The following is a 15,150-nucleotide window of genomic DNA, read 5'->3' as shown; positions in this document are numbered from 1 at the left end:
ATTTGCTGTAAGGTTACAATAAATAGCATATGTAGTCTTAAAGTAATGTTTTTAACTTGCTTAAGAATCATTATATGTACTACCAAAATAAAATAAGTGAAAATTAAAAAGTATTTCTGCATATGTTAGTAAAACCGTACTAGTACCTCTCAGATACACCACAACTAATTGTGTTACTTCTTGAGGTGCGACCAATGGAGGCTTAAAGTGATCTAACTAGAAGATTTTTCATTCCTGTTTAGGTATTCTCCATAATAAAGTACCAAATATAGCACAACAAAAAGACAATTAAGTTTTTCAATGTTTAAATTAGCAATTGGCAGCACTATGTTCACAGAACAACACAAGATACTTACAATAATAAAATTACTTAAGAATAGGCATGAACAAGTACAAACATTAAATGATAATTCCTTTTCAATTAATTACTCTTTATTTCAAACAAAAATGGCACATTTGGTTTCTTTCATCTACTACAATGGTATTATAATTTGTTAAAGTAACACTCTATATATATATATTACGTTATGGAATGTTTAAATGATGAAATCTTGACAAATATTTGTTGCCGATATGCTAAAACAGTGCATATAGCGCATCTCAATAGAAAATAGTTGAAGCGAATTAATATTGTAAAGCCTTTATTCAAGTGGATATATTATTTTAGACTAGCTTCATATTAAACCTTACTTCTGATACATGATCTTAGCACCATCATTCATAAACACAAAACTTGACTGGCATGTGGAGAACTAAAATTGAATGTAATTTGAGACCCTTGAACTGATCTGCTTCTATTTGATACAGTTTGTACAGTCAGAAGAAGATTGCTAATTTGAAGTACTTACTGAAAAATATTTCAAAATATCTATGCTGAACAGACCTTATATCATGTTTGTTTGATTTGGTATTTTGAGTCCACTTTATGCACAGTAAGGCTAATCGGGATTGGACCTACAGTTTAAAGTGGGATCCAAACCAGTATGTGCCTCCACCGGGTATCAAACCTGGGACCACTTGATTACAAGGCAGTTTATTACCAGGTCCATATGGGTCCAACACCTCTCACTCGTTTATTTCATCATTTATAACATTCGTACTTACATATTCTGCATTACAAAAGATTCTTCAAGGTTGCATTTTGCTTTTTTCACGAAAAAAATATATTTTTTTCTTCTTATTTTCGCTTGCGTAACACACAATATGGCGGGCACAGCTTGACTACCGTTGTGGATCATCAGTGGGTATGCAGTGTTTCCAACCTTCTTAACTGAAAAATACCTACTATTGTGTTCGTCACGTGTGCAAATTGTACATTATGCAAGGATAGCCCCAGGAACTATGTACAGGTAGCCCCACAAACCATTGACGGATAGCCCCACGAACCTTTAATGGATAGCCCCACGAACCATTCACGGATAGCCCCATGAACCATTTCCCGGTAAGGTTTTGTTATGTTGGGTTGCATGCAAAGGTAGCACCACAAACCATCGACAGATAGCCCCAAAAACCATTCACAGATAGCCCCAAAACCATTTTGGGTAAGGTTGGGTTAGGTTAGGCATGCATAGTTAAAAAAAGGGGGTTGGAAACACTAATAGGGGGTTACGTCATCAAACATACGCAGCATCCGGTTGACGTAGGGGAAGCAATGGCAATTGTGCGTCGGTGAGATATTTCTCTTGAAAAATACATGAGTTCCCGGTCAAATACATTCCACAATCAAAGAAAATACCTCCATGAACTTTGAAAATGTTACAGAAACTCATTTCCATAAGTAGTTTCTTCTGTAAAAATGAAGAAATACGTTGGGCCGATATGAAACAATTACCGGCAGTTTAAAGTGGCATCCGAATCACTATGTTCCTCCACCGGGTATCGAACCCAGGACCCTTTGATTACAAGGCGACAAAGATCTTATATCGTGTTCAGCATAAAAGTGTGCCATGAACTAAATGTAATTATTTTATAATCATATAATCATTGCTTATGGGTATTGTCACCACGAGGCAGGAGCGTTCTTAGCACATACTGGGCCCATCTAGTTTGCTGCACTCTTTGACACTAGATTTAGTGTAGGTGTATCTCAGTGTCAAGACTGTTGCAAGGAAATTGTGTTCAATAAAGTAGACCCTGTACCCAAAAATAGGGGGTAAAATGTTCATGTAATTGGTTAGCACATTATCCACCACCACTCCAGAAAGAAGTGCAAATGATTCAGACACCAAATCAACAAAGTAGACAACTCAGTGTTGCACTTTATAATCATCTACACACATGAGTGCAGAGTCAAAAAGTGCAGCGAACTAGATGGGTCTACTGTGAGCTGGTTTCAAGATACAATAGGTAAGTATGGAGTGGCTGGTGTAAACAACTATCTATTAGTGCTTATGTTTTAGCGTGTTTGTGATGCTGCTAAGCATTCCCATCGATTTGTCACCAAAATGCCATGGTTTACCATGCACCACTGGTTCCCAAAGTATGCACCGTGGCAGGCTTACAGGGGCACCGCGAAATGTTTCAACATTTTCACTGAAATGATATGATTGTTCCAAATATGTGCTTATTTAATACTTTTTACACGTAAAATGTTTCTGGATTTGAAATATATGTTTATTTTTTAACTTAAGGCAAGCAACCTAACCACACTGACTGAGCATTGCAAGTGATAGATAGGCCTTCTGATTCTGATTTTGGCACTGCAGAAAAATCATCAAACACTAAGGGTGCCATGAAATGAAAAAGTTTGGGAACCCCTGCCATACACTTTATTACAAGGTCAATGACCTATGCATGTCAGGACTCCATGGCATTGCTCTTAGGCTCAAAATAGAATTTGGCATGGAGGGGTTGTTTCTATGTTGCAGTGTTAGTGTTTGTAGTGCTTCTAGGAGGTCTTTTCCCCAGGGAAGAGCTTCAGATGGAAGAAAAGTGGTAAAACGTGTTAAGTTACTTGAGTTGGGAATTGAGGTATTTGATCTAATTTACTTCTCCTTCATTTCAAAGAAGAGCTTTGTTAATTCTTGACTAATTTATTTATTGAATTAGGTCATTTCACATCACTTTTCTGCCACTTTTGGCTAATCGCAATGATGAAGATAAGTGATGATATGATGAAATTGATGAACATAAATGCCAGAATGAAATCGAACCTGGGGCCCCTGGCATTGAAGTGTGCTAACAACTCCTCCTTGAAGGTTGGCATTTGTTAATCCTTTTCCATTAATTGGCTAATCCACTTTTGGCTAATCATGAATATGGGGATGACTGATAGATTGAATTGGTGTTTTAAGTCCACTTTATGCACAGTAAGGCTAATCGGGACTGGACCTACAGTTTAAAGTGGGATCCGAACCACTATGAGCCTCCACCAGGTATCGAACCAGCGACCCCTTGATTACAAGGTGACGACGATGAAGAAGGGGATGAAAAGTGAAAACATGAGACTGATAGAATGACAATCACAAACACATTAGCAGCACACCCCAACAAAGTCCCACAGAGCATTATACTAGCCGAGAGTCCACAGACGCAGGAGACTACTTCATCTGCACAAATGCAGTCCAGGGTGGACATGGAAGAGAGGCTGACGTTTGTGTGCTTACAGAAAAGTCAATCCTGAAAATTGTAGTGAACATAATAAAAGCACAGTGTGAAAATCAGCAACCTAGCATTGTGCTCAGCAGTGGCAACAAATCAGAAGTATGCCCTAACGTTTCATAGTTCATGTGTCCAAAAGTATTGGAAATTATAAAAAAAATACTCTGTTTTAATTATTCCATAACAGTGGCAATATTCTCCTGACTGTACACATGTTTAAAGAATACAACAATACACTTATCTGGAACAAGTCCATGCAAATTCATTGTCAGAAATTTAATATATTACAATAAAGTAGCAATTTAGATGAAATCAGTGCATTAAAACAATGAAATATCGTAACGAATATACAAAATATAAGGATAATATACTCAAACATTCTTACAGTTCAACAATGGAATACTAACTTAAGTAATTTTTTTTCTTGATTGTGCATTTTTACAAAACAACCACTTGCTTACACCCCTGATACAAATATACCTTAAAAGTTCATCAAAATTCTAGAAATTTCATGAAATTATCCGTAAGCTGTACCTGAAACATACAAACATCTGTCAAGCCCTTTATATTAATCTACTTAGAATACACATAATTATGCTTTTTTTTATTTATATATAAAGGAGTTCCCATGATTGCATTTTGCTTTCTAGATAATAGAGTAAACAACAAAAATATCACTGGACTTTTAAAGCATTATTATTATAAAGAACGTTATCTCTTAAAACTATCCACTCATTTATACTTTCATATGTGTAACTCTGAAGGTATGGCACAAGATATAAATTTGTAATGGGTCAAAATACTGGATCTAATCTAGTTGGTCGTTATCTATGTATGTGGTCCATATATATATATATATATTTATTTATTAAGAGAAATGATCCACAAAAGAAAATATTAATTGATGTCTACGAAATAATCATATAATATTAATTTTGCAAAAAATGTTGCCATAAATATGAGGAAAAAGCATAAAACATTATTCATGCTATATCAAGAGCTTCATTAGCATCATACTGCTACACAAAATAAACCAAAAGCAAGAAGCATCATAACATCATGATATGCTTGCATTTCAGTACTAGAAACATAATAGTGAAAACATGTAATCAATGTTCAGAGGACTATTTCTAGAACATTACACATTAATAATAATATTTATTATGACTTTTTTTACAGTGCTCAGAAGTATCACAGTTGCCAAGTAACTTATCCTTTTTTTGGCTTAGAAAAACAAAATAAATTGGCACTGTAGCACCAAAATTAATGATTCAATAAACAAAGATTTAATACATTGTATAAGCTATGTAATATTCATTGAAATTGTAAATAAACATCTGCAATATTATTGACATATCTACAAGTACAAAAGAAAATACACTGTACACACAACACAGCCCTATATGAGAATATTGATATTTTTTTAAAAATTTAAACACTGGTCCAAATGCATATGACTATCAAACACACATATTATATACAGCAACAGACTATCACAATTAAAAAAGCTAGGTATCAGTTACTTCCATCGTTACGTGATCAACCGAATGAACAGTTTCATGTTGTATAAGACCACACTTCTTTGAAAATGAAACCCCACATTGCTGGCATGAAAATGGCTTTTCTCCCATATGGACTCTGTTATGGTTTTTAAGAGACTGGCTTTGCGTAAACGATCTACTGCACACATCGCAAGAATACGGTCGCTCCCCCGTGTGGATGCGGACATGTTTCTTAAGACAGCTACTTGCCGAAAATGCTTTTAAGCAGTATGTGCAAGTGTACGGCTTCTCTTGGGTATGTGTTCGTAGATGCTTTACGAGATTGCTCCGGTGATTGAAGACTTTGCTACACTGCTGGCATGGAAAAATCATTCTCTCGCCCATGTGGACCTTGACGTGTGTCGTCAGGTGAGTTTTCCGCGAGAAAGATTTCTCGCAATATTCACAAGAGTACGGTTTCTCGCCATTGTGTACCTTAAGGTGAAAATTTAGTGTACTCTTGTGCGAAAAAGCTTTGTTGCACAATTGGCACAAAAAAGGCTTTTCGCCCGTGTGAGTTCGCAAGTGAATCTGCAATTTCTGTTTCTGGAAAAAGGATTTTGGGCATGCAGGACACGCAAATGGTCTGTAACCAGTGTGCATCATTTTGTGCGTTACGTAATTTGCTTTATGTGAAAACTTTTTCTCGCAAAGCTCGCACCCAAATGGTTTGTCCCCAGTGTGAGATCTCATGTGAACTGCAAGTTCACACTCCCATAAAAAAGTTTTTTCGCAACACTGACACGAAACGGGCTTTCCGACAATATGAATAAGTTTGTGCTTCTCAAGATGGCTCTCGAGGAAAAATGACCGATTACATTGGTCACACTGGAAAGGGCGTTTCCCCATATGAATAAAAGCGTGCCTGTTCAGTTTACTTTTAGAATAGAACCGTTTCTCGCAATGAGCACAGGAAAATGGTTTCTCGCCCGAGTGAATGACTAAGTGCTTTTTCAAATCACTTTTCTCGTAATAGAATTTATTACAGTGAGGACACGGAAAAGGTTTCTCGCCCGTATGTTGTTTCGTGTGTTTTGCTAAATAATCTTTGTGACTGAATGACTTCTTGCAGTACTCACATGTGAACTGTTTCACACCAGTGTGTGTCCTCAGGTGCTTTGTGAGTGCACACTTGATGTAAAACGTCATAGGACACTGAGGACATACAAAGGGGCGTTCACCTGTGTGTATTCTCTCATGAACAACCAGATGTCCTTTCTGTGAAAATGACTTCTTGCAGTACATGCAGGTAAAGGGCTTTTCTCCGCTATGAATCCTTACATGTTTGCAAAGAACGCTCTTATCGGAAAAACATTTCCCACAAAACTCACAAATAAATGGACGTTCCCCTGTGTGTGTCCTGACGTGCGCTTCTAAGAATCTCTTCTCCGCAAAAGACTTTTCACAGTACTCACAACAATGTGGCTTGTATCCATGTGTTCGATTAATATGCTTCGTGAGCAAATATTTCTCGGCAAAGCATTTGTTGCATTCTAGACATTGGTATGGTTTTTTCCTTGCATGTATTTTAACATGTTCCGTCAGTTCGGGTCCCGTGGTGAATGTCTGGCTACACTGAGGGCACTTCAATACCTCATTCTCCTTCATGAACCCTTGCAGATTACGTATCATGTCACCTCCAAAGAAGATAGGACCGGTAGGAACTGGTTCACTATTAAACCTGAAACCATAAGCACATATACAATGAATGTTTAGTTTAAAAGTACCATGAATGGAAATTATGGTACTTTAGTATTATACGGACCACCTCATTTGTCTATGTGATGAGGAATGTTTACGAGCTTAGGTTAGGTTCCATTAGTATAAATACAGCCTAAATAATAATTTCTTATTGTATTTATGCTAATGAAACCTAACCTAACGTCGTAAGCATTCCCCGTCACACAGACAAATGAGGTATATTACTAAAGTACCAAAATTATAACTTATAATAATTTAATATAAGCCAACAAAATAAATCTTAGGGAAACATATCTTGTTTTATGGTTGTATTACTACAAGACTTCTTATATAGCTAAAAAGATACTAAAATCAATTAAGAACTTAAAATATGCACATATTCACACTATTGACACATTTATTAATGATGACAATGTCTAGGTATAGTATGTTCCATAGTGATCAATATCTCAGAAATGTTATTAGTTTCTACAATATGGAGAGGGCACATGTAGGTCAGGAAAATTTCTCTTGAACTCGGGAAGCATTTGATAGATCTAAACATCCACCAAATTAAGGTCCAGTATATTTTAAAATATCTATAGTGAAGAGACACGACTGTAATGTATGGATACTTTTTCCTCAGATTTGATTACTAATAACAACAGTGATGGGCAATGGAGTAGTGGCCTCAATGCTTTGGGCAGGAATTAAGGGTTACAATCTTTAAAGCATGCTCCATCACCCCTTTCACACACACACACATACAGACTAGGGATGGCCAAACGGATCCGGATCCAAAAGTTACGGATCTGGATCCGGATCCGAAAATTCCGGATCCGGGTCTGATATTTTTGGATCTGGATCCGGATCCAAGAGTTTCGTATCTCAATCCCATTATAATATTACCACACCTTAAAAGGTATTATGATCTTCGATTACAAAGAAAATTTTCATTAGTTAGTCCTACAAGAATTTTTTTCAAGCGTTGTTCCTAAAATACTTTGGTATGCTTCGGCTAACACACTCGTGCACAAAAATAATCTTACTTGTTTAACATAAAATGTCAGAGGTCATTTTGTAAATGCCATTAAAACAGATATGTATTCATTCGAATGTATTGGAAATGAAAACACACATAAATGTGAGACATTCCATTCCAGGATGAAACCTTTAAAACATATAACAAGATAGAAATGTTATACAAAAATTATACAATTGTTCTACAGTTACAGTTTTACAAATTAAAATAAAACATTATAATATATGCAGTGTTATATAATTACAAAGTGTAAGACTAACAAGGGAGGTTATCTAAGTGTCCCCCTCCGATTTCCATGATACTTGGCAGGTGTGTGTATAATCGGGCTCAAAGGAAGATTTTTTTTTTGTTTCAGCTAAAAAACTGTTTCCAAGGGCAAACCCCCTCAAATGTCAATATGAGGACAAATTTAAGTGGACATTTGACCTATGTGTCCCCCTCCAATTTCCATGAAACTTGGCAGGTGTATAGTGGGGCCCAAAGGAAGAAATACATGTTGTTTTTTTTTGTTTCAGCTAAAAAACTGTTTTACAGGGCAAAACCCACTCAATTGTCAATATGAGGACAAATTGAAGTGGGGATCTGACCCCTTTGCCCCCCTCCGATTTCCATGAAACTTGGCAAGGGTGTGTATAAACGGGCCCAATTGAAGAAATACGTGTTTTTTTTGTTTCGGCTAAAAATCTGTTCTAGGGGGCAACCTCCCCTCAAATGTCAAGATGGGGAAAAATTAAAGTGGGGATCTGACCCCTGTGTTCCCCTCCGATTTCCATGAAACGTGGCAGGTGTATAGAGGGGCCCTATGCCCCCTGTTTCTTCCTATGCCATATTTATGTGGTTTCGGGGTCAGATCTCCACTTCAATTTCTCCTCATCTTGACATTTGAGAGGGGGGGCCTCTATACACCTGCCAAGTTTCATGAAAAACGGAAGGGGAGACTTAGACCTCCCTTGTAAGTGTATTAATTAATTACACATCGCGCATGCGCGCACTCACACTATATATATGTGTGTGTGTATGTATGTATATTATATATATATGTATATTAACAGGTAACAATATGTTATAAACACATTCTTACTTTCCAAAGAAGCGCATGTGGGATGGCAAAACGGATCTGGATCTGAAAATTCCGGATCCAAAAGAAACGGATCCAGATCCGAAAATTCTGGATCCCGATCCGAAAGTTCTGGATCCGGATCCAAAAGTACCGGATTTGGATCCAAAGATACCGGATCCGTATCAGAAAATTCCGGATCCAAAAAATTTTAGGATCAGGATCCGGAACCAACCGGATCCGGATTTCGGATCCGCCAGGATCCAGATCTGGCCATCCCTTGTTTACATACACAAAAAGAATTCATGTATTTCAATGAAGTGATAGTATGCCAAACTGTGGCAATTGTGCCTTTAAAAATACAAGTCCTCTATGAAGTTTCACTTATAAACGATTTATATCTAACATTATAATAGTATTAAAGATTAGGGTACTACTTCAGTTTAGTCAAAACAGCTATAACTCACTTATTTCTTCCTTTTTAACATTGCTACTTACTTATTCTGCATTGCGGAACATTCTATAAGGTGCAATTATGAATTTCTCACAAAAATAATTTCAATTTTTCATGTTACGAGTACTTATTGTTGTTAGTTTTCTTCGATTGCATGACACACAATATGGCACGAGTGTTCTGGATCATTGTGCGTCGTGCTTGTCGATTTGGAGTGGTTATGCAGTGTTTCCAACCTTCGAAACAAAAAAAAAATACCTACTAATACCTAAAATTTGGGGTCGTATAATCATTCGCAAATAGTCCCCATGAACCATTCACGGTAAGGTTAGGTTAGGCAAACGTTAAAATTTGGGGTCTTAACACAAAAATGCACCACAAACCATTCACGCATAGCCCCAGAAACCATTCACGGAAGGTTAGGTTAGGTTCAGTTAGGTTAGGCAAACAGTTAAAATTGGGGGTCGTATTTGGTTTTTCATCTTGCAAAACAATGGCGTGGTTGGAAACACTGACAGGGGGTTACGTCATGAAACGCACAGAACATCCGCTTCATGTACAGGAAGTACATGGAAGCAACGGCAATTGCAATATTTTTATACATAAAAACATGGATTACCAGTAAAAAAGATGAAACTATGACAGAAAATACATTCAGGAAAATCAACAATGTTACAGAAAGTGATTCGTCTAAGTAGTTTCTTCTGTAAAAATGAAGAAATCCGTTTTGACTAAACGAAAATGTTACCAAGATTAGTTCTTGGTATTGTAAATAAATAAAGTGGAACTTCGATCTTACATTATTCAGGGAACCAAGCTGGAAAAACTTAAAATACAGGAAAATATAAAATTGGGGAAATTTCCATAATATTTTGCTATATTAGGACCATCAATATTGAATGTGTAATGTGGGAAAATGTAAAATCCGGGAACGTAAAATCAGGGTTCCACTGTATTCATCAAAGACTAACAAACTATAGATATATACTTTCGATGTCTGAAACTTTTCACTTTCTTGACGTACTTTGCACATTTGGTTAGAGTTGCAAAAAAAGCTGGTTTTTTTAAATGGACGGATTTTTTCCGATAAAAAGCCGGCTTTTCTGGGGGAAAAAATGGAAATTTTGGCTTTTTAGTAATTACAGCTAACCTATTTCACTTGGAAGATGCTGTTATGAGTTTACAGGTTTGTAGTGACATTTTACAACTATAGTTAAAAAAAATACATGATGTCGCAGCCAAGAGACATATATTGGCCAATCCCAGTGAACACATTTTGCATAGTTGTTCAGATACAATTTTAAGCCTAGCTTACTGAGGGGATGGGGGAAGCACCAGCAGGCCCACCTATATATTTTTTTTTATTTTTCAACTGTTTTAAAATAAATTACATTGTTGCCTAGGGTGTTCCCAATATTTCTGTATTACCTTTGTTCATAAAAACCTAAATGTAATGTAATGAGGAGGCAAAATGCACTTGGTGGGCTTATCAGGCGCCATCCTTGAATGCATCTCATTCGAGACACACATGCCAGTGACAGTGTACAATTGGTTTGTAATATTGGTAAACAACCGCACTTCTGAAAACAAAAAAGCATTAATAAAAAAAAATATGGATTTTTTTAGTTTTAGTGAATGATAAAATATATGACACACACTCATGCAACAATTGGTTATAATTTTTTATTAATGATATTATATTATTTCTTTCTTCCTCTAGTCCCCTTCTGCCATCATAGCGTAGGGTTGGTTGCCTCGATCCATCTCCTCCATTCTTGTCTGTTTCTCATCATTCTCTTCATCATATTTATTGTCTTATTCCTTTCTCTTCCAATCTTTTCCATTCTGTCTTCAAACATTATCCTTGGTCTTCCTTTACCTCTCCTACCTTGCACCTTTACTTCTAGAATTTGCTTTACCTTTTTTTCTTCATTCATTCTGAATACATGTCCCCACCACTTTAGCTGTCTCTTTTCAATTATTTTCTCTAGCGACTCCTGTTCCACTTCTCTTCTTATTCTTTCATTCCTCACTTTATCTCTCCTAGTCTTATTAACATTATATATATATATATATTATATTATTAATACCTAATAATCGGGAAAAAACCATCCATTCAAAAAAGCCAGCTTTTTTGCAACTCTAACCAAATGTGCAAAGTACGTCAAGAAAATGAAAATAATACCTAAGAAGCTTGTTAGTATGATAAACGTATGCACCAGTGAAACAGAAAGTAAAATTCGTGTGGGTATTAATGTGTGACAAATTTACAATTCATGATGGGTTAAAACGAGGAGATGCATTATCTCCATTCCTCTTTAATTTTGCCTTAGAATATGCTGTTAGGCAGGTAAAAGAAACTAACGAAGGACTAAAATTAAATGGTGTGACTCAGTTGTTAGCATATGCAGATGATGTAGACTTATTAGGGGATGATATAAATACAATTAAGAATAATGCTATAAAACATTTTTCAAAACTGCTAGAGAGATAGGTTTGGAAGTTAACAAAGAGAAAACTAAATATATACTTACAGGCCGAAACCAAGTGTTAGGTAATAATTAGGGATGTGCTGAAGCCGATTACAGATGTATGAAAATCGGCCGAAATTGACACATCGGCATCGGTATCGGAATCAGCAAAAATCCGATATTTAAACCGGTACAGGTTATACTAGAGTTTTTACCTTCAAATAAGTTTTATATTCTAGTTTTGTAAGATTTATTGAAAATTTGTTATGATTCGTCATTATTGTAGAGTTTTTGTAATAAAATTATTGCAAACTCATTCAGAGGATCAACCTAACTATAAATCGGAAATAAAACAGTACATTGCTGAACCAAGATCTGCTGTTGTATTGGTAATTCAAAAATGAATATTCAAACCTGAAGCATGTGCTGAGAAAATACTTGGGCATACCTGCTGCATCAGTATTCAGTGATTGAGTGTTCAGTGTTGTTGAACAGATTTGAGATAAGAGAAGAAGTAGGTTACTTCCTGAAGTGCTTCCAAATCTCATGTTTCTGAAGTTGAATCTGGCAGAACAGGAATTCATTTTGCATTTCAAAGAACTGCTTGTGTACTAATGTTTAGTCTCTTGAGAATCCATGTTCTTCTTAAGGGTTCACATAACATTTTGTAGATGCAAATGTACATTCACATCTCTTGAGAATATATATGTATATACATATGATATGCAATAGAAATGTACAAAGCAAATTTATTTTTGTCATGCTGAAAATAACATCCCATTTCTGTTTAATAATCTTATGTATCGGAATCGGTTAAATATCGGCATCGGTATCGGTTATAAAAATTATCGGTGAGTACATCGGCATCGGTAAATTTTCAGCTTCGTCACATCCCTAGTAATAATCAAAATCTAATTATTGATAACAACTTGTTTGAACCAGTTTCCAAATTCAAATACTTAGGAGTAATATTAACAAGTGAAAATTCAATTAAAGAGGAAATAAAAAGTAGGCTTAATTCAGGAAATGCATGTTACTTCTCTCTTCATAAACTTTTGTCTTCTCGTTTAATATCTAAGAAACTAAAAGTTAAAATATACAAAACAGTAATTTTGCCTGTAGTATTATATGCGTGTGAAACTTGGTCCCTTACATTGAAAGAGGAACATGAATTGAGAGTATTTGAAAATAAGATCCTTAGGAAAATATTTGGACCTAAAAGGGATGAGGAGACAGGTGAGTGGAGAAGGTTACATAATTTAGAACTACATAATTTGTATTCATATCCAGATATTATTAGAATAATTAAATCAAAAAGACTTAGGTGGGCAGGCCATGTGGCACGAATGGGAGAGGAAAGAGGAGTTTACAGGATTCTTGTTGGGAAACTTGATGGTAAGAGACCTGTAGGAAGGCCAACACGAAGGTGGAGGGACAACGTTGAGATAGACTTAAAGGAAATCGGTAGGGATGGAAAAGTGTATATAGATCTTGCTCAAGATAGGGACAGATGGAAGGCCTGTGTTGCTGCAGCCATGAACCTTTGGGTTTAAGAAGGCTAGAGCGTTAGTTTGTTATTATATTATTAATTATAATAATATAATTATTATAATTAATAAATAACTGCACATATATAATCAGCAAAGGAAGTTGTGATTCAATAATAAAATGGTTTCCTGAATTTTAGTGATAAAGAAAAGTGTGGGTCTGTTAGCTGTCCCCCAGTATGTAAGTTTCTTGTATGGCACGGGTAAGCTAGGGTTAAAACTAAACGTGTAGTCCTGATGAGCACATCTGACCATATAAACAAGCTTTTACATGTTTGTGTCTCAATTTAAATGTTAATGTCATAAAATATGAAACAAATATTAATATCAAAATATTCAATCCTTCGGGACAATTAAAAATCTTTACTGTTCACAACAATATGCAGATGTATACGTATTACATGAATGTGTGTACCTAGTCATATCATAAATTCTGAACTACAGGCACAGTGAGAAAGCTAATGTATTAATATTTGGATGTTACAAAGGTACAGGTCTTGCCAACACAGAGCACCAATCACTGTTCAAAATGGCCACCTCTGGCCTTCACACAGACCCAAAGTCTCTGAGGCCAGTCATCGATTGCAGCACGCATGGTCTCGAGGGGCAAGTCCGCCACTGCCTTCACAAGAGAACGCTTGACACTCGCAAGGTTCGGATGCCTCTTCCTGCAGACCAAGCCCTCCAAAACGGACCACAACCTGTAGTCCAATGGGCTGCTGAAGGGCCAATCAGCCGGAGCAATGATAAGCCGATAAGCTAGGAGTCCTAGGTCACTTCGGAGCACATGCAACATCGACATTTTCGAAATGTTCCGCTCTCGAGTCATCACTGCTTGTTTCCTGACAGGATTTCATCGAATCCGCGCCGCCACTCCTTTCACGAGCTTCTGGCTCCTCACGCTACGAGGTCTACCATTCCTGGGGCGGTCCTCAATTGTCCCTGTGTCACAGTATCTGTTGATGGTCCGATGCATGAACATCCTGCTGATATTCAGCTTCTTCAGGGTGTTGAAAATGTCCGATGGTGATTTGCCAACTTTGTGCAGTGCAATTACTGCTCGTATACACGCCCACTCCATTCGACTCGCAGTTAAATTCATCTTTCCGCTACCACAGCCAAACACACATACTGGTTGTTGTTTGATCCAACATTGCGGGGTTACCTTGCCAACCAGTGTTGCCATCCCTGTCTAAACTTGGCAACAGAATTTATGATATGACAAGGTATATATCCTGTTTAATGGAGCTTTGAGATGGAAGCGACATATGGCTCTTGTAAACCAACCTTCAGAAGTAAATGCAACCTTTCGAACCCCAGCAACATAAGCTGCAAGTGCCACTTGTCACTTGGCCTGTACCGTTTTCTCAGAGAACTTTCAGACCGAAGCAACAAGTGGCATGTGATACTTGTAAGCAGACCCTCAGTAATCCATTCAACCTTTTGAACTGAAGTGCGACAACGAGCTAAACATGTTACTTGCTTGTTGCTCGGACTATAATGTTTTCTCAATGGTGTGCATTGTGCCGCTTCGGTCCATAGTTCTTGCATGCAGAGTGAATGTTTTGCTTTAGACTGAAGGAGACTGTGTCACTTGTAATCTGTGACTTCAGTCTGAAAGCTCCTTCATGTCACCTCGTTGTTTGTGCATGTGTGGTGGATGCTTGCTTACAGACTGAAGGGACCCATGCCACTTGTCACTTGAATGTTGGATTGGATTGATTTGTTGTTTTAAGTCCACTTTATGCACAGTAAGGC

At 36.8% G+C, this 15,150-nt stretch overlaps 1 protein-coding gene across 2 annotated transcripts in view; it reads right to left on the bottom strand.

Moving 5' to 3' along the window:
* Window positions 1-297: 297 nt before the first annotated feature.
* The window catches only part of LOC146003719 (uncharacterized), a 28,339-nt gene continuing 13,486 nt past the window's right edge, over window positions 298-15,150 (bottom strand). For both annotated transcript variants that reach the window (XM_083142107.1, XM_083142109.1), the window contains exon 3: window positions 298-6,822. In XM_083142107.1, the coding sequence (XP_082998233.1) occupies window positions 5,109-6,822 (1,714 nt within the window). In that variant the 3' untranslated portion in view covers window positions 298-5,108. The remainder of the gene's footprint in view (window positions 6,823-15,150) is intronic.

Source organism: Lepisma saccharinum, chromosome 20 (assembly GCF_977018435.1).
Source record: "Lepisma saccharinum chromosome 20, izLepSacc3.1, whole genome shotgun sequence".
NCBI classification, from domain to species: Eukaryota; Metazoa; Arthropoda; class Insecta; order Zygentoma; family Lepismatidae; genus Lepisma; species Lepisma saccharinum.
Note: the sequence above shows the minus strand (reverse complement) of the source record. Positions and strands in the feature narration are given on the sequence as shown.